Source organism: Phyllostomus discolor, chromosome 1, assembly GCF_004126475.2.
Source record: "Phyllostomus discolor isolate MPI-MPIP mPhyDis1 chromosome 1, mPhyDis1.pri.v3, whole genome shotgun sequence".
NCBI lineage: Eukaryota > Metazoa > Chordata > Mammalia > Chiroptera > Phyllostomidae > Phyllostomus > Phyllostomus discolor.
In genome coordinates this window covers 154010524-154031353 of record NC_040903.2, presented here as the reverse complement: position 1 = coordinate 154031353, position 20830 = coordinate 154010524, and the positions used below count along the sequence as shown (strand labels likewise).

At 37.8% G+C, this 20830-nt stretch overlaps 1 protein-coding gene across 2 annotated transcripts in view; it reads right to left on the bottom strand.

The window, feature by feature from the left end:
* Positions 1-20830, bottom strand: part of BUB1B (BUB1 mitotic checkpoint serine/threonine kinase B) — a 66088-nt gene that overhangs the window by 4844 nt on the left and 40414 nt on the right. The window contains exons 10-20 of one of the 2 annotated variants that reach the window (XM_028507402.2): positions 15814-15926; positions 15179-15294; positions 14316-14365; positions 13121-13178; positions 12899-13004; positions 7441-7712; positions 6389-6522; positions 5939-6079; positions 5516-5616; positions 3323-3472; positions 1586-1728 (exon numbers count right to left, since the gene is read on the bottom strand). In XM_028507402.2, coding sequence (XP_028363203.1) covers positions 1586-1728; positions 3323-3472; positions 5516-5616; positions 5939-6079; positions 6389-6522; positions 7441-7712; positions 12899-13004; positions 13121-13178; positions 14316-14365; positions 15179-15294; positions 15814-15926 — 1384 coding nt within the window. The remainder of the gene's footprint in view (positions 1-1585; positions 1729-3322; positions 3473-5515; positions 5617-5938; positions 6080-6388; positions 6523-7440; positions 7713-12898; positions 13005-13120; positions 13179-14315; positions 14366-15178; positions 15295-15813; positions 15927-20830) is intronic. The other variant, XM_036031651.1, reaches the window with a different exon arrangement.

Here is a 20830-nt window from a genome sequence, read left to right as displayed (position 1 = left end):
CATTTAACTGGGTGGAACAGAGATATAAAACATCCCCAACATGCCTGGAACAGACCTGCACAAAGAATCGTCTCATCTAAAATACCTCTGCTGCCCCAGATGAGAAGTGCTGCTGCATTATGCCCGGGGAAGGTGGAAGAATTCTGCTTTCTCAGGAAAGAAGGTGGGATGCTCCAGTTCTTTTGGTTATAATTGCAGAAATACATTGAGGGTTCCTTTGATTTCCACACCAACTATAATTCAGTCTTCTCTTACAGATTAAGTAATCAAGGGAAACATAAAGAATGACGGAAGCTTCTTGTACACATCATTGACTTCAGAGAGAGCTAACTGGTCACTGGAAGCTGGGGCAGACAGACGCTTTACACTGGACAGCTGTACTCAAACACTATGAGACCAGCAGCTGCTACAAGGGTGTGATGGTCCTCCATTCCTTTTCATGAAACAAAAACTGTGGGCTATGCCTTCCTTGGCCATGCTTTAATTTGTTCTTCTTTTAAAAAATAATTTATTTTACTGTTTTTTATTCAATTTATTGGTGTGACATTGATTCACAAATCCATCCAGGTTTCAAGTGTACAAGTCAATAAAACATCACCTGCACACCGCATTGTGCATCTGTCACCCCAAGCAAAGTCTCTTCCCACCCCCATTTTTCCCACTTTGGCCAGCTTACCCACCCCGCCCCTCAATCCCCTTTCCCTCTGGCTATCACCACACTGTTCTCTTTGTCTATGAGTTATACTACAGTTGTTGTTTTTCTTCCTTAATCCTTTCACCTTCTTTCATCCAGCCCCTCCACCCTTCCCCTCTGACACTGTCAGTCTATTTCCTGTGTCCATACCTCTGCTTCTATTTTGTTGATCAGTTTATTTTGTTCATTAGATTCCACATGTAAGTGAGAGCATATGGTATTTGTTCTCTCTGATTGGCTTCTTTGATCTAGCATAATAATCTCTAGGTCCATCCACGCTGTTGTAAAAGGTAAAATTTCCTTTTTGGGGCCGAGTAGTATTGCACTGTGTAAGTGTACATGCCTTAATGTGTTCTATATGTTCTCAGTTCTTAAATATTTGGGCTTTCTTATTTCCTGCTCTGTGCTTACCTCCTGAATCCGATGGCTAAGCTGGGTTTAATTTGAACAGTAAGCCCCTTTCCTTGGCATAGCTTGCACCTGTACTTTGGTTTCACCCATTCCTCCCACAACTACCTTCATCTGGCCTGACTGAAGCTTTGGTCTGTGAAACTAAGCGGTGCCTCTGTCCCGCCAGATCTGCCCCGGTCCACTCGAAGACGGGTCAGACTGTCTACCTTCCCCCAACATTCTTATTTTACATTTCTTCCTGACAGGAATCACCTCAATACTGAGTGGGTAATCCTTTTTTCTGAATTAATATATTTCCAAAATGTCTTTTTCTTTGAATTCTTTTAAACTATTCCCAGTGTTATTGCCTTTTAGGTAGCAAATATTCTCTTAACACACTAGTTGGTCAATGTGGCATTTGTCAAAAGGTAGAAGAAAATGACAACTATCCGTGTTTTAAGAGAAAGCTAAGAGAAACATTAAAAGAATGAAAGGACCAACCTGTTTCGAAAAATCAGACTCCTTGGACTCAAGTCACCATGGACTATCTCTGCTTTGTGTAGTTTCTCCACTATTGTCAAAAGGTTATAAACAATCAGCACTGTTATTTCACGGGTAATAAATTCACTGTGTTGAAAAAGATCCTGCAGATAGAAGGACAAACAAACTCACTATTTCTTAAGTTAGAGTGACTGCACTTACACTCAACACCTTGCTTACTGCTGCTTTCTACTCTTCCTTGTAGTTCTCTAGCAGAATGTAGGCTCCTTTGCAGGCTGGGCCTTCGCCTCAGTTTGAACAACACTGCTCTTCTGTGAGATTCTTTGTGAGGATTTCAGGAAACAATGGATGGTGAGCATCCCGGATGGACCTGGCCCATAGAATGTGCTCTATAAATGGTAGCTTTCAAATACCCCTATTCCAACCATTTTAGAGAATTCATATTACAATCAAAATATTCAGCAAAAACCTTCTTAAGAACATTCCAAATAAAATGTTGTATTGTCTTTGGGGTCTAAAAATAACCCAGTGGGGGGTAGTATAGATAAAATAAGAGTGGCAAAAATAGTCCTTTTAACCTCTGGTTCCCATTCCTTACAAAAGGAGTTTGGAAGTTGCCATTCTGTCTCATCAAGTAAAAAACTTAGTAACTCTTCTGGGATCTGGAAGCGTAGATCCACACTTTTGTGAGCTTTTTTTTACCTGTAAGAGCTATATACCAGGTTCTCACAGTAAATATTGGGAAAAATTTCCTCTCCTGCTTCTGGCAGGAGGAGGAGAAAAGAAACCATTTTGAAATAGTCTACGGCATTCTTTTCTTTCTTTTATGGGAAGATTTCATTTTATTATTTTTTCTTTAAGAGGGAGGGAAGGGAAGGAGAAAGAGAGGGGGGGAATATCAATGTGTGTTTGTCTCTCTCACACACCCCCTACTGGGGACCTGGCCCACAACCCAGGCATGTGCCCTGACTGGGAATCGAACCAGCAACCCTTTAGTTCACAGGCCAGCACTCAAATCCACTGAGCACACCAGCCAGGGCCAGTACGCTGTTCTTAACAGGATCTGTCCTCAGGGAAAACTGGTTAAACAGGTTCTACCTGACCTGGGGAAAAGAAACCCCCAACAGCTCCAGCTGGTTCTAGCTATCCTGTTCCACATGAGGGGGGCTGGAGGAGGGGGCTAAGAAACCCTTATGAAGTTCACAGTCCAGAGGCACAGGCTCACTAAAAAAGAACATAAATCGCAGGACTATATAATGCTTCCTCTCCCCTCACACCTTATCACTACATTATAAAGGGTCTACTTATAGCAGTTCCTTTTACCAAGTACATTGTGTCCGGCTACCAAGAAAAAAATTACAAGGAATACTGAAAGGCAAAAAACAAAATTTAGTGAGACAGACCAAGCATCAAAACCAGACGTGGCAGGGAAGTGGGAATTATCTGACCAGGAGTTTTAAAACCAGAGGGACCATGAGCTGATGATGATCCCAGATGACTGGGTCACTGTGCTGTTACCAACTTCTGTATATGTCTGAACACCGACATCATAAAAAGTTAAAAGAGATTCTTGGTAAAAATAACTTGGGAAAAGAAAATGATCGATGCTTTTCATTTATAATGAATTGGTCTATTTCTAGAAGATTAGCAAGAATTTTGTTCTAAGTCCTTTTGCTAAATGAAGCACAAATCTCTCTACCCGAGGATTTGAAATTATATTTTTAGATGATTGCAGACCTGAAGGGTGAAGCAGTCTGTGTACTGGTGCCAAACAATACAGCCATCCTGGTACTGATAGTAGCTGCACAGATGATCACACTCTTCATTCAAACGTTCTTTCAACTTCAGGTTGATATAAAAGTCCCATGGGACAGTTTGAGGAGACACCTGTAAGAAATTATGTTTTAAAATAAGAGCAGTTAGAATCTATGGTTATGGTTGGCAGATTAAAAACATTCCCTCCAGCCTCTCCAATACTCCAACAGAAATAATAGTAAAGGGATATTTTTTAAAGTATAAATGTCTAATGAACGACACAGCATCAGCAAATTCTGGAAGCTGAAAAGAGAACGATAAGAGATAACAATCCACTTGGCAGACCCAAGGAAGGCCGATTCTAGCAACGGAGCAAGCTGAGAGCAACCACACTTATGATAAAAGACCGCCTCCCTATAGTATAAAACTGGCGGCCAATTAGCCAATTAGCTATAGGAGGGTGAAGGCAGAGCTACACCAGGAGGGGCTGAACTGCTAAAGAGGAAGTTAGATCCCCGATTCTCCCTCCTCCTCTTATAACCTGGCCTAGCAACTGCTTCTCCCCCAGAACACCAGAAGTTTGTTCCTAGAGGGCAAAACAGAAAGGCTCTGGGTTAGAGGATACCAGGCACTCTTGAGGCTGGGAATACCACATGGACAAGAGAAATAAGTTTACATATCAAACATTAAGATGACTTCCTTCTCCTCTGCTCTCCAGACTAATTTCCCCACTCAGCTTTCCAGAAATAGCAGCCAGGATTATGTGCTCCAGGGAGGAAATTAGAGAAGTTTTCTCTGAGGGATCTGATCAGTTCAACAGAAAAGATCTAAAGATCTAATAGGTAGAATAGAAAATGGCCAAGCAAGATCATGCTACAGAGAGCCCCACAGCTGTCAAGGTCCCTTCCATACACAGAGCTTTCCATTGGCTTTCAGAGCCCACACTGAAATAGGAATAGAGCACCTGAGACTTGGAAGCCAGAGATCAAAACAGACAAAAGGAAATAGGCAACAAAGGAGGAAAAAATTAAAGCATCATTAATACACCCAGAGAGATAAGGAATATGCCACCTTTGAAATGAAGAGAATGCTACAAAGAAAATTCTGAGAATAAAAGAGCTCTTGCAAACTAAATACATGAAGAAACAAAAAACACGGTAAAAAGACTGAAAATAAAGTTGACAAAACATTCCAGAAAGTAAAAAAGACAGAGATAGAAAATAGGAGAAAGAAGATAAGATTTTTAAAGATCTGTCCAGGAGATCTCATATCCTAATAAACGGAGTTCTTAAATGAGAGAACGAAGACTGAGGGGAAGAAAAATTTCATTCTTTGAAGAAAATTTCTCAGAACTGAGGAGTTCAGATTGAAATGGCCATCAGGTGCCTAGCATATGGGTAACAAAAGACTGTACCAAAGCATGTAATTGTGAAACTCTGGAAGACTAGGGACAAAAGGTCCTACAAGAACCCAGAGAGGGGAAAAATAATCTCTCACAAAGAATGGCAAGACTTTAAGAGCAAGATCAGAAGTCAAAAGATAATAGCACTCATCTTCAAAAGTCTAAGTAAAAAGCATTTTAAACCTTGAATTCTAACATCCGATCAAACTACTAATCAAGTAAAGTGTGGAATAAGGAATTTTCTGGATGAAAGATTTCAAAAAACTTACATCTCCTGCACCCCTTCTCAGGAAGCTACTAAAACACAAAGGCTTAAACCAAGAAAGAAGAAAAAAATGGAATCCAATATAACTAGACATCCAATATAAGAGAGGTAACGTGAATCTCTAGGATGGCAGTAAATGAAATTTTCAAAATAATACTCTGTGTGTGTGTGTGTGTGTGTGTGTGTGCGTGCGCGCGTGCACGCAACTGAAGGCTAGAATGTAATCGGTCCATACTGGAGTAAGCCAGAAAATTTCAGATTCCCTCAAAAAGATAAAATTATAGGAATAGTTAGTATGTATGGACGCATTAAGAAACCTATACAATTGCTTCTTATTTCTGTTATCTGATCCTGGCACATAATGATGAGTGATTTCTTGAAGCATCAGTGACTTTCTATAAGAAGCTTATAGCCTGTTCAAAGGACCTGATGGTACTATGGAGCCAGAGTTATTGCTTCAACACACATTACTGACAAGGTAACTGTAATGACAAGAAATCAGTCCCACCTTTATTAAGGTTAATTCTGCAGAGTTTCTTGGTGTCACCCAGAACAATTTGTAATCTTCACATATTAGGTATTCTTGTTTAACGCAATAATCCTCATTACCTGTTGGGAAGATTTGACTCCATTTAAAAACCACTGGAATATGTATAGGCCCCTCGCTTCTACTCCCTGGTTCAAGGGCTAACAGCACTACATATTTGCTAGTTAGTAGCAGCTAGAATATTTTTCAAAATCACTTGTTAAACACTGAAAGAACACATAATTCCTATTGTTACTGGGACAAGAACTTATCAATGTGTCAACTTCTATGATTCTATTTCTTACAATCTAGAAATATTTATTGACCAAAAGCGTTAACCTTAAGTACAAATAATCACTTTGTACACTGTCACACACAAAAAGACATGCATTTAGTGGTACTTACCTAACTCAATTTCCTTCTCTATTTCCAGTTCAGGCATTGATCTATCTTCTACAAAAAACTCTGCAGAAGCACTCAGCTCTGGTTGGGATCTTAGTAGTTGTCTACGATACTGTGAACACCAGGGTGACTGAATGGGGTTTTCTGGAGGGGGAGGGGCAGTTGTAAAAAAACAAACAGACAAAACATCACCCAGAAAACCTAAAAGGAGTACTATAACAGAGGGGATAAAAACAAGATTACATGATTAATACCGATAACCTAACAACACTTATCCACCTCAGGCCTCTATGATATTATGCCCATTTAGTACTAATACATTTTAGAAATTTCACAGTTTATGGGAACTTTTCTAGAAAAGGAAAACATAGCTTGGTTTGCTGAGATAAATGAGTGTTCACCAGACATGGATGCAGATGTCTGCTTACCAGTCAGTGGTACGTAGGCACTCACCTGTGGCCTCATTAGTAAGCTCCAGTTTCTCGGGAATTTGAAGACATTTGATGGAGGAGGTGCTTATACCCGAGGCAGAAGATCCAGACAACCCAGAGGAGTGTGTGGCCTCACCGCTGTCTTCAATAATTGGGCTAGGAGAATAACAAATAAGTCAGTCCCATCAATTTACCTGTTGTGATTTTATTTAATATTTAACAGTCTCATTTTCAAAGGCCATTATTTTCCTATAACAGAAATAGACTCATAATCAGAATCCAGGTACCTTTATTTACCCTGACTGACAAGCAATACCTAGCATTAAATTTCTCAACTTATGACTTATTTACCTAATCTATAGTAAATGCCAATTCTTCATCTATACTAAACTATTAAGAAACTAAGACACTAACCTTCTTCCTGTTTATCCCTTCTCTGAACCTCGCACTCTGCAGTAAGAAAGGGTCAAAAAAGAAAGGGGGCACCAACATCACTCAAAGTGAGCGCACGCTAACAAATGTGATAAAAAGTTGGTTGGAAAGAGTTTGAAAATGCAGTTTAAAAGCACAAATTAGCAAACTTAAGAATATTCCTCAAGCTGGAATAAGTTTGTTTAAATTAGCTGGCTTTTAAATATGGCTAGATATCATAACGCTTGGTCTCTGGCTCTCTATGCGATTCCTTCATACCTACTTTTTCTTCATTTCCAACTCTTTATCAAAAATACTTTGTAGTTGCCTAACTGAAAATAGTATTAAGTTATTTTACCATCATTTTAAATTTATATTAAAGGAAAAATAAATGCTTTCTCTCTCCCAGTCAGGTCTACATCATAATCCTCCTGGGCCTCTTAATCCCATAACCATCAAAATGTACTTTTCTAAACATCATATTCAAATCAATTACTAAATTCCATTGACATTTTACCCGGGGCAGCCCTACTGTCATGTAAAGCACTTAGCACAGTACCTGGCAGGTAGTAAGAGCTTGATAATTAATTGCTACAACTGATAAGCACATGCAGGAAGAGCATTTAAACAATCTGGTTTGTGCAACCTATAATCACCAGTCACCTCAGCTTCTTGGTGCTGAGAGTTGGATTGTAGACAGTGCCACAAACAGTTGGCTGGTCCTCAGAGGTCTTCCCATCGAGATCCTCTTCCTGCAACAGTCTCTCTGGATCAGAAGGATCCTTTAAGGTTATTATCTCATGAAAAGGAGTTGATACAAAACGAGCAGCTCGAGCAAAGTCACAAGTGTCTTCTGGGTTAGGACAAATAGTTACATTCCTGAAACCTGTGATAATAGCATCTTCACTCAAGGGCTCAATTCCTGTAAATTCATCCTGAAATTAAAACCATGTAAAATTTAGCTGCAATATTTCAATAAGAATATGGATGCCCTATCTTTTTTACTTAGAGACATATGTTAACTAAGTGATTTTTAAAACAGGGTACAGAAGAAGCATATCAGAATCTCTAAGGAGATACACTTTTTAAAAGCATTATCATAATATTTGAGGAACAAGGTTTTGTATCATGAAAGCAGCAAAACTACGTTTCATCAAAATTACATTGTGAGGATTCTCTACACAAAGGAAAAATAGTGAACAATGTCTTTTTCACAACAATTTCATTTAAGAACTAGAGGACTAATATTTTTCATCTTGTTTTGGCCTAGAAAACATTCTGATAATCTGCTATCCTCCTACCTTTTAAGTCATCTTCTATACCAAATATTTAATTTTTATTTCATTTTTTTAAGAAAGATCTTATTTACTTATCTTTAGAGAAAGGGTAGGAGAAAGAGAGGGAGAGAAACATCAATGTGTGGTTTCCTCTCACACGCCCCCAAATTGGGGACCTGGCTCACAACCCAGGCACATGCCCTGACTGGGAATCAAATTGGCAGCCCTTTGGTTCGCAGGACAGCACGCAGCCAAACCAGCCAGAGCTTTATTTCATTTCTTACAGGTAATTCACAATCATGGTAGAAAATATGTAAAACAAAATATAATGTATAAAAAAATTTAAAATATGCCTTTGTCTTAAAAAGTAATAATACATACAGCCCTGATCAGGTAGCTCAGTTGGTTAGAGCATCACCCTGATACACCATTGTGGCAGGTTCAACCCTGGTCAGAGCACATGTAAGAGTCAGCCAATGAGTGCATGAATAAGTGGAACAACAAATCCATGTTTTCTTCTCTCTCCCTCCCTTCTTCCCTCTCTCTCTAAAATCAATCAATGAAGATTAAAAAAGTAAAAGTAATACATATGCATGGTTTAAAAAAAATCAACTAGTTTAAAAGGACACATAGTGAAAAACTCTCCCTCTTGCACTTGACCCCTCATCTCCCCTTCAATTATCACTCCTAGAGGCAACTACTGTTGCCATATATACATATCTGGTATGATACATGAACAAGCATATTCTATGCGTTAAAAAAGGTATCTTAAAACAAGTGCAATATACGCTACTACAGTTGACCTTTGAACAACTCAGGGTTTAGGGAGCCAACTTCCTCCCCCTGCACAGTTGAAAATCCTTAGATAACTTTTGACTCCTCCAAAACTTAACTTACAAGTTGTCCTCTAGTATTGTGTGGGATTTGATCCAGGAGTCCCCTGCTGGAAGCTCAAATCCCTTATGTAAAACGGCACAGAACAATGCACACACTTGGTCCTCCCGATCTGCAGATTCCCAACCACAGATGAAAATTACTGTTCGGTTGGTCGAATCATGAATGTGAAACCTGGGGAATTGGAAGGGCCACAGTACATTGCAAAGAAGTCCACGTATAAGTGGACCCACGCAGTTCAAACCCATGTCGTTCTAGGGTCAACTGTATGTATTAGTCTTTCTCCTATTTTTAGCATATTTTTCTGTGCTATTAAAAATTCTTTAAAAACAACATGGTCACAGTAAGGATGTATCAGAAGTCAACTAACTTTTTTATTTTTTTAGGTCATTCCATTTTTTATTTTAAATATCTTTGTACATTTACATCTTTGGGAATATCTCAGGAATCCTAAGGAATTAAGGAAATTAATAAATTAAGGAAATTATCCCTTAATTTCTTAAGAATAATTCCTACAAGTAGAATTACCAGGTCAAAAGGTTATGAATGCTGCCCTGGATGGTGTGGCTAAGTGGTTGAGTGCTGGCCTGCAAATCAAAAGGTCACTGGTTCAATTCCCAGTCAGGACACATGCCTGGGTTTTGAGCCAGGTCACCAGTAGGGGGGGGGGCACAAGAGGCAACCACACATTGATGTTTCTCTCCCTCTCTTTCTCTCTCCCTACCCTTCTCTAAAAAATAAATAAAATCTTAAAAAAAAAAAAAAAAAAGGTTGTGAATACTAAGGTTCTTTATACATATTGCCTGGTTGCCCTCAGGGTGACTGTACCTCTTTAAACATTTACCTGTTGTATACAAAAGTGCCTATTTCATTTAACCCTTATGCATACTAGATATTAATTTTCTAGATTATTGATTTGACATATACTTTAAATCTGACAACATTAGTAAGTAGAGGTAAGAGGTACATCTAGAAGAAATAATTAATGTGGCTAAAAATTATAAAATTAAAGTAAAATAGATATCTATTGTCTAGGAATACATTTTATGCAAATACTACTTATGGCACTTTAGCCATTTGAAATATGATTTTTTTTAGGGGGAAAAATTCTGATAAGTACCTATTAACAAAATTAAAGTAAAATGTTTTAAAACCAAAAAACTAAACTAAGATGGACTCTTTTAATAATTCAACCCATTTTTGAACACCTGAACATAGAACTACTACCTCAAAATCTAGATGATCATTATGTTTTCTGGTGGTATTCTCAAGAATACAGTATGTAATTAATTACCCTTCAACATTATCTTCTCAAAACAGTCAGTGGACTAGCAGAATTATCTGGTAAAGTATTTAAAACAACAATACATGCTTGTATTGTCACCCCAATAAATTTAATAAAAATTATTTTTCAAAAAATAAATGCTTGGATATCACCCCTGGACATTATAATTCAGTATAGCTAGAATGTGGCCTGAACACCTATAGTTGGCTCCCTAGGTTCTTCTGGTTACTGAAAATTTTCTAATCTTGATCTAGATGGAGATTGCACGGATATTCACACACGTAAAATCTCATGTAGCCGGACAATTAAATTTGCAGTCTACCGGATGTAAAACACAAGGTCTGTCTGGAAAAAGTCCAGCCATTGTTAATATAATGAGAATGGTTTGTGCAACATTGATGTAACCTGGCAGCCAAGGAGAATGGACTGGAATGTGCATGCATGAACAATGATGACTTCACTGTACTAGTCAGTGGGGAAGATACACACCGTTGAGTGAGCATGTGTGTTATGTGGCCGTTTCCATTCAAAACAACTAAGTGAGTGCAATGAATCTGCATCAATTTTGCATTAAGTTTGAACATTCCTCCAAGGAAACTATTCTGATGATTCAGAAGGCCACAGCTATGGGTAATGGGTGATTAGCAGCTTTATCAAAATAACATGCCCACTCATGCATCATGTCTTGTCCAGAGTTTTTGGTGAAACATCAAATCACCCAGGTGACTCAGCCCCCCTACAGACCAGATTTGGTGCCCTGAGACTTCTGACTTTTCCTAAAACTAAAATCACCTTTGAAAGGGAAGATATTTCAGACTGTTGATGAGATTCAGGAAAATGGGCAGGGCAGCTGATGGCAATTGGGAGAACTGTGTGAAGTCCCAAGGTGTCATTGTCCTATGTACAGTGTTTCTTATATCTTCTTTAATAAATGTCTCTATTTTCATATTACATGGCTGGATATCTTCTGGACAGACCTTGTATTCCATGTTCTTCAACCTCACAACAGATTTCCAGATGCTGGCTTAAAGAGAATGATAACTCCTTCCTTAAAACTTCAAGACTTGAATTGTTATGTGAGGCCTTTTTACCCTAAGCATTATTATGTCATTTGTCCACAGTGGTTAAAATAGAACATTGCCCTGGCTGGTGTGGCTCAATGGATTGACTAAGTGGACTTTGAACCAAAGGGTCATTGGTTCGATTCCCAGTCATGGCACATGCCTGGGTTGCGGGTCATCCCTGGTTGAGCACCTGCAAGAGGCAACTGATCGATATTTCTCTCACATATTAGTGTTTCTCTTCCTCTTTCTCCCTCCCTTCCCCTCTCTCTAAAAATAAATAAGTAAAATCTTAAAAGAAATTTTTCAATAGAACATTACTAAAGTCAAATGGCTGGTCCACATTACTCTTCCTTTGCCACAAAAAGCATCTTATGTAAAAAGAACAATGATTCTCTATTATGTTAGTTTAAAAAGAAAAAGTGCTAAAGACTTTTAAGACAGTGATTTTTTTCCCCACTTAAAAAATTGAGAGCCCTGGCTGGTGGTGCTCAGTGGACTGAGTGCTGGCCTGCAAACCGAAGGGTCACCAGTTGGATTCCCAGTCAGGGCACAGGCCTGGGTTGTGGGCCAGGTCCCTGGTCCTGCAGGAGGCAACCTATTGGTGTATCTCTCACATATTGGTGTTTCTCTCCCTGTGTTTCTCCCTCCCTTCCCCTATCTCTAAACAGAAATAAAACCTTAAAAAATTTTGAGATATAATTATATAATTCAAACTTTCAAAAAACTTGCCTTTTGAAAGTGAACGTTTCAGTGGTTTTTAGCACACTCACAAGGTTGTACAATCACCACCACTATCTAACTCCAGAATGTAGCCACACACCCCCCACCCCCCCACCCCCCGGCAAAAAATCCATACCCATTAGCAGTCAGTCTCTAACTTTTACAATCTCTAACCTCCTGAAAATCCCTAATCTAGTTTCCATTTTTATGGATTTGCCTTTTCTGGACATTTCCTGAAAATGGAACCATATACTATGTGGTCTTTGGTGGTTAGCTTCGTTCTCTTAGCAGTGTTTCCAAGGTTCATCCAAGTGGTAAGATGTATCAGTATCTCTTTCAATTTTATGCCCGAGTAATATTTCACTGTATGGATATATAACATTTTACTCAACCATGTACCAGTTGATAGAGATTGGGTTGTTCCCACTCTTTGGTTATTATGAATAATGCTATGAATATTCATGTACAAATTTTTTTGTGTGAACTTATGTTTTTAATTCTCTTGGATATAAATCTAGGAGGAATTTTCTGGCTGTATGGTTACTCTGTGTTTAACATTTTGAAGAACTGCCAAACTGTTCTCCAAAGTGGCTGCACCATTTTATATTCCTACCAGCAGTGCATAAGGGTACTAATTTCTCAATATCCTCACCAACACTTGTTATTTTCTGTCTTTTTGATTACAGCCATCCTAATGTCTGTGAAGTAGTACCTCACTGTAGTTTTGATTTGCATTAGTCTGATGACTAATGGTGTCGAGCATCTTTTCATGTGCTTATTTCAAGTTAATAATGTTCATTTGAACCCTAAACTATTTTGAGAATCGAATGAAACAACCCACTAGTCTATTATATTAACTTAGGAATACTGTTCCTCCTTACACAAACATCTGGAGATACATCTTCACTTGAGGTGATGCTGTCTGAAGTTTTGAGGACTGCAAGGGGTCTTCGTTGGACTAAAACCCGTGAGGGATCTGCAGGAGGACTGGAAACAGACACATTCCATTTAGCAAATTTTCTTCTATTGACACAGATAACAGTAATCTCTCATTTACAAAAACAGAAAACTTTCAAGTTCAAAACAAAACAAAAAATTCAGACCTGATATTCTTTTTTTCTGAAAGAAACTCATCAAAAATGGAAAAAGGTATACTGGAACCTATAGAAAAAAAAGATTAGATTTATACTCTTAAGAGTAAATGCTCTATTCTTCAAAACAACTAGGTCAATTAATATTTTGTATTGTTTGAAAGCAGAAAGGCAATTTGTTTGTTTCTTATAATGAATAATTGCAAATGTATAAAGGTAAAGGCCATTTAATGATAATTATCTAACCATGGAGGATCTTGCGTGTCTTTATTCCCCATCACCATTACTCTCGAAACGGAGCCCAACTCCAGATTATTTTGATGCAAATCCAAGACACTATAATTTCATCTATAAATACTTCAGTATATATTGCCATAAGAGAGGCTCTTTAAAAAAGCATAATCTCAAAATGTAATCATACCTATAGGATTAATAATTTCTGAATATCCAATATCCAGGCAGCCAAATTCCCATTTTACCATAATTTTTTAGAAAGTTTGAACTGGGGATGGAGAGTAAAATTCATGTACTGTGCTGATAAAAATGTCTCTGATATAGCTTTTATTCCATTGAATTCTTTTTAAAATAATTTTTTGTTGAAGAAACTGAGTTGTTTGCCCCATAATGCTGATTTTTTTTGCCAACCACACCCATCTGTGTTGTTTAACCTGTTCTTCTATGATTTTGTTTCCTATAATTTGATGGTTGGAATTAGAGGTTTAATCAGATTCAATTCAATGTTTTTTTTTAAAAACTACTTATAGTGGATATTCATGTTATCACTTAACATGTTACTAAACGAAAGAGAACAAATTTGAATATAAAATAATATTAGTTTTAAGTTTCTTTTCTTTGTTCCAAAAACCACTTTCCAGTCTTAGCTGCTGGATACTATAGATATGCTTAGCTTAGTGTACACTAACTAAAGTGGAAGATTATTTGGTAGTCAGCATAAATTTAAATTTACATTTAAACCAATTATTTCAAAACCCTGAGGAATCTTACAAAAAGTCTTTCAAATGTCTATCTTATCTTGAATCACATGCTTATAACTGAATTCCATGATTTAAAGATACAGTAAGAACCTTAGTCCTCTCTCTGCCTTCTTTCAACCCCCTTTACAGTAATTAAGAAATATATTTACCACATGTCACATAATGCATGGGTTATCAGCAAGTTCTTCATGATATTGTAAAATACAACTCACCTTTAGCGTGAGGTTGTTCTTGCCAAACGTTTTCTGCAAGTGAAGTTTCCCTGTAAAGAAACTTGTTTTAAAATATATGCTTAGTATCCACAGAATTGTTTAATTCTTAAAAGTCTAAGAGGCTTTTTATTAAATATAATCTTCACTTTGAGATAAAGAAAATATTCTAGTATTGTAAATCCAAATACTTTAATAAGATGGAAACTTTAGTCATTAAAATTGTTGTAGAAATACGTTAGATAGTAGATGTTAAGTTACATTAACAGTATAAGTAGATTAAAGTAGATTACAAAATGGTAAACTCTCATTTTTATATAACAAAGCAAGAATAGAACACATAAAGAGAGATATACCATGTTAATAGCACTCATCTCTTGGTGGTAGACATAAATGGTTTTGCCTTTTTAAATTTTATTTATTTATTTATTTATTTATTTATTTATTTTATTGATTTACTTTTAGAGAGGGGAAGGGAGAAAGGAGAGAAACATCAACGTGTGGCTGCCTCTCGAACACCCCCTACCAGGGACCTGGCTCACAACCCAGGCAAGTGCCCTAATTAGGAATTGAACCCTTGACCCCTTGGCTTATGGGAAGACACCCAACCCACTGAGCCACCCCATCCAGGGCTGGTTTTGTCTTTTAAAGAATTATGGCTATTTGATTGCTTGTATTTTTTTAATGGAAAAAAGTCAGTACCCTAGCCTGCCTCATCAACATCAGAGTTTACGTTGTGACAGAGACCTGCAAAAATCATGTCTTAATACTACAGAAGTCAAGGAGGCTTCAAGCCACTAGAGAGTCAAAGGTTGGTTCTAAATGCCCTCCCAGAAGCATCATTCTTTCCATTAATGTGGTCCTACCTGGCACAAAAATTTACTGGACAAACAGAATTGGACAGAGTCATTCCTGGTATTTCCTGAGGCGCAGAAGCAATCCGCAGATCAGCTCTCTCCTTTGTAGGCATCTTTTCTTCTTGCTATGTGCATTAAATAAACAAAATCAATTTATCCCCATGTCTAGAAAATGTTACCTATATTCAATCTTTAGTTCCAAATTAGCTTTTTCATACTATCCCCCTGGATACCTACTAACAAGATAAAATGTCTGTTCCCCAAAAGTTCCTTCCAATAATTTATGTTCCTAGTATAAACTGGAACTGTTGTAATCAACTGAGCAGTGCCAACCATATATGGAATTTCCTTAGTTAACCCCATTTTAATGGAAAATGACTAGAGTAAAGAGCTAATGTTACAGGTAACAAAACAATGGTTTAGAATATAACTAAGAAGTCAATAAATTATATCACATACCATAAATTCCATTTGAAATCACCTGTTAAATTACTTTCTTGCTCAATTTTGCTGCTATTAATTAATAGATAAGAAACTAAAGAAAACTCAAAATGGTGGAGGAAAGGACTTTTTCTATTCTTTTACATTTCTTAAATTTGTTTCAATACGCTTTAGAATCTTATGTATTAAAAAAGAGGAATAACCTGATCAACCGTTCTTCCTTGCTGAGTAGTTTGAATTTGTTTTAGTTTCTTCTCCATCTCTTCAATTTGCTTCTGCATTTCTGCTCTCTTCTCTGCACTGGTCAGTAGCTCAGCTAGAAACAATAAAGTTGGCTGAGGCATTTACTTCTTATAGCAGTTCCTTCTGTCAAAAACCATCTCTGGGGCTCCTGTCCTCAGCATATATGTTCATATTACAGCTAAGAATGATATAAGTGGTCCAGAATCCTCAAACTGAGGTCTCTTATTTCTTCAGTCAATAAAAAATAGAGTATATACCACATGCCAAGCACAACTCTGAGCATTTAGGTTTCGGTGGTGCATAATACAAAGTCCTTGGTCATGTGATGTTAACATTCAATTTGGGGGAGGCAAACATACACACATATACAGTAACAAGAAAAAGCAATGTTAAAAATAAAGTAAAACAGGTGATATGAGAATGTATGACTGGGTTGGGAGACGGGGTCAGGGGCTATTTAAGACCAGTGATAAGAGAAGATCATTTAAGAAAGAAACTTTATATAGCTATAATCTGAATGACTAGAGGCCAGTCCCATACGGATCCAGGGAAAGATAATTGGTGAAGGGATGAGCTGGCACAAAGGCCCTGACTCAGGAACAAGATTGCGGTGTTCAGGGATCACACTGTGTTCCAGTGAAGGCCGGCATGGAGTGATGAAGCACAGTAAGAGGGAGGAAAGTAAAAGATGAGGTTGGAGAAGTAGGCAGAGGCCAAGTCACGTGGGGGTAAAGAGTTTATATTACATTCTAGACAATGAAAAACACTGGGGAATTTTGAGTAAAGAAGTAACATGATCTGATTTTTAAAAAAGATCATTTACTGTGAGCAAAACAGACTGTGGTAAGAAAGAGTGTTGAAAGTCCAGATACAATAGTCTAGATAAAAGATTGTGCTTTGGATTAAGGTAATAATGGGAATGGGATAAATGAAAGATTTGGAGAATTTTGGGATGGAAAAGTTAATGGGCTTATTCACTAGTTGTGGGAAATAGTAAGAAAATAGTGATCAAAAATGGCTTCTGGATTTTTTTGCTTAAATAGCCAGGGTGCACAGTGATATCTTTCATTGAAATGGGGAGCTGCTGGTACGTGTGTGTGCTGGGGTGTGGTTTGTGACAGAAATCAGTAATTCAGTTTTGGCTATGTTGAGTTTAAAATTTTTATTAGTATCAACAATAGATATAAGTCTGGAGTTCAGGTGAAATGACAGGGCTGGGCAGATAAATTTGGGAGTCTATAGCTTATAAACAGTATTTAGTTCATTACCTAGAGATAGCTGTAGAAAGAAAATTGGAATATTCCAGAACTTTATCCTGGGCCTCAGGAAGAGGTCCTAAATAAGAACAGCAATAAAGGAAACTGAGAAGTAATACATATCAACAAAGAAACCAAGAGAAGCATTTCATAAAGAAGTTTTAATCAACTGCCTAATGAGGCCAAAATCAGGACAGAAAAAGCCCGCGGGTTTGGCTGAAAGGAGTTTTCTGGTGGCCATGATCAGACTACTTCACCGGAACAGAGGGGTGCTTGAGGAAATAATAGGCAGTGAAGATGATTACAATTCCCAAGAAATTTTGCCGTGAAGGGAGAAAATTGGGTAGTAATAGCTGGAGAAGAATAAGGATAATTGAGGAAATTTAAAAAATAAAAAGAACTAGAAACATTAAAAGTATCTTTGTTTTAATGGTGAGAATGATTTAGAAAAAAGTGCTGGGAGGAAAAAAGAGCTACTCCTCTGATAGGAAGAGAAAAATATTAGTTTTAACAGAAAGAATGTTAAGGTGCATAGATATGAATTATGGGATATGGTAGATGTGGTAGAAGAAAATGGAGTTACCATTATATTCCTTTCACTTTCCCAGTGAAGTATGATGCAAGATCATAGCTAAGGAAGATCAGCAATATAGAAGATTTAAAAATATGAAAAATATTAAATTAGTTGTTTAGCAGAAATTCACCTACCAGGAAACTGTAGTAAGACTGCTAAGCACTGGTGAATACCAATTTGAGACCTGTGGTCATGAATTTAAAGTGAGACTTGTACACACAGTTGCATTTTTCTCCAGCTATTTTTAAACTACTTGGATGCAGAGACAAACTGTGAGCAGACAGGTTAATTTAACCAGGGTTGAGGTTTTGCCAGGCAAATACAATATAGAGATAGAAAGTTAAACAGGTAAAAGGGTATTTACAAGGGAGTGATCATAATGATGAATCACTGACTCTGAGCTGGGAAGAAAGGAAATCAGGACATAAGGATGATAATAAATAGTACAAAATAAAATTGGTAGGGATGGATTAGCAATCTCAATAAGGCTAAAGAATTCCAAGCCCTGGCTGGCGTAGCTCAGTGGATTGAGCGTGGGCTGCGAACCAAAGTGTCGCAGGTTCAGTTCCCAGCCAGGGTACATGCCTGGGTTGCAGGCCATAACTCCCAGCAACCGCACATTGATGTTTCTCTCTCTCTCCCTCCCTTTCCTCTCTAAAAATAAATAAATAAAATCTTAAAAAAAAAAAAAGAATTCCAAAAACAGAGTCCTAAAGCAAGTAAGCTAGAGGAGAAGGTAGTAGTCAAAAGAAATTTCAAAAGAGTTCCTGAGTGATAAGGTCAACAGTAAGACCAGGGAGGAGGCAGTGAGCAGGGCTGAGGAAGAGATCACAGGAGGTATGTTGGCCATAAAACTGAGAAGCCATAGCACTGGGAGGGGGAGGGGTGGAGGGAAGATACAGAGCTAGGTGCTTAGTCAATTAATGAATAATGGGGAGTGATCAAAAAGTCTGAGGTGAGAAGACTAAGGAGCCTCAGGAAGTAGGTTTAAAAAAACAAACAAACAAACAAACAAAGGACACAAATGTGAAAGAAATGAGAAGTTTTGAAGGAGGAGAAAATGATGATTTGGAAGTAGCAATGGAAAGAAAGAAAAACAACCTTGTTTCTCTCCAGGCCCTGCCCATGGCCCCCTCACTTCCAGTATTCCTACCTGACGGTGAGCAATCAGTGGTAGTCTTTGAGGCCAGTTTCTAACACTGACCAGAAACCACTTTATTATAGGCATGAGGATTTATAAGAATGCAAACTATACACAGCAGGGAAATTACATGTTCATAAACTAGATTCAGAGACTGGCTTAGGAAGTAGAATTAAAAATCCAGAGGTCTTTTTACCTATTCAAATCCCATCTAACCCTAACACAGGTCCTTTTCTGGCTTGCTGAGAATAAAATGTACTATCATCTTACAACTATATGCCTGATGTAAGCTAGATCTTTCCCTTAAGAAAACAGTTTTCTTTTTTTTTAATGCTGTTTTATTTATTTAAAATTTTGAAGTATAATTGCCACACAATGTTAGTTTCAGGTATACAACATAATTATTCTATATTTGTATATATTGCAAAATGATCACCACAATAAATCTAGGTACCATCTGTCACCACATACAGTTGCAAAAAATTTCTTGTGATAAAGCTTTCAAGATTTACTCTCTTAGCAACTTTCAACTATGCAACACAGCATTAACTATAGTTGCCATGCTGTTCATTACATCCCCGTGACTTACTGTAGAAATAGAAGTTCGTATTTGATGACTCCTTTCAACTCATTTTGCCCACCTTCTTCCATCTCCCACTTCTGACAACTGAACTGTTCCCTGTATACAAGTTTGCTTGTTTTAAGATTCCACATGTGAGATCATACAGAATTTGTCTTTCTGTCTTATTTCACTTAGCATAATGCCCTCAAAGTCCATCCATGTTATTACAAATGGCAAGATTTCATTCTTTTTTGTTCCTTTTCTTTATCCATTTCTATATTCCATTTTCTTTATCCATTCATCTATCGATAAACACTCAGGTTGAAGGAAACACTAGTTTGTTTTTTTTCAAGATTTTATTTATTTATTTTTTTAGAGAGGGAAGGAGGGGAGAAAGAGAGAGAGAGAAAAACATCAATGTGCAGTTGCTGGGGGCTGTGGCCTGCAACCCAGGCATGTGCCCTGTAACCCAGGCATGTGCCCTGACTGGGAATTGAACCTGCAACACTTTGGTTTGCAGCCCACGCTCAATCCACTGAGCTACGCCAGTCAGGGCTCGGAAACACTAGTTTTTTATCTAAGCACCTAGTTCCTTTCCCAGCTCCTATTTGCCTACCCTCCCAGCCTACTTCTTTGTTATGGTGGTTTCCATTTTTAATTTTTTTTAATTTATTGAATTTAGAGAAAGAAAGACAAAGGGATGGGGGGAGAGGGAAGGAGAGAGAGAGACAGACCGAGAAAGACATCGACATGTTGTTCCACTTATTTATGTGTTCATTGGTTGATCCTTATATGGGCCTTGACTAGGGGTTCAACCTGCAACCTTGGCACATGGAGATGACACTTGAACCTACTCAGCTATCCAACCAGGACCCTGGGTAGTTCCTATCTTTTAAAAGCCTTGCTCAACTATTTCCTTGCTTCCTAACCATTACTCCTCTCCTACCTAGATACATAGGTTCCATTTTTCAATACATTATTTGAGCCTAGAGCACCTTTGTCAGTCTTGGAAGGCACTAATTGATACAACGAATGAAGGCAATGCCAAACTTACTAATAAGTCTGCTTTATAGAAGCTTGCTTCTAACCTGTCACTTGGAGCTCAGAAATGATTCTTCCTTAAATAAATTATAAGTAATGGTTAAGTTTCCTAGCTTGCCTTACATATGAAGTCCGTCAGGAAAAAGTCCAGCCATTGTTAATATAACGAGAATGGTTTGTGCAACATCGATGTAACCTGGCAGCCAAGGAGAGTGGACTGGAATGTTCATGCATGAACAATGAGGACTTCACTGTATTCATCACTTGGTGTGGTAGATGTCGTTGAGTGAGCATGTGTGCTGCGGGGCTGTTGCATTCAAAATGACTGAGTGAGTAGAGCAACAAACCTACATCAAATTTTGTGTTAAACTTGAACTTTTTTATTCAGATGATTCAGAAGGCC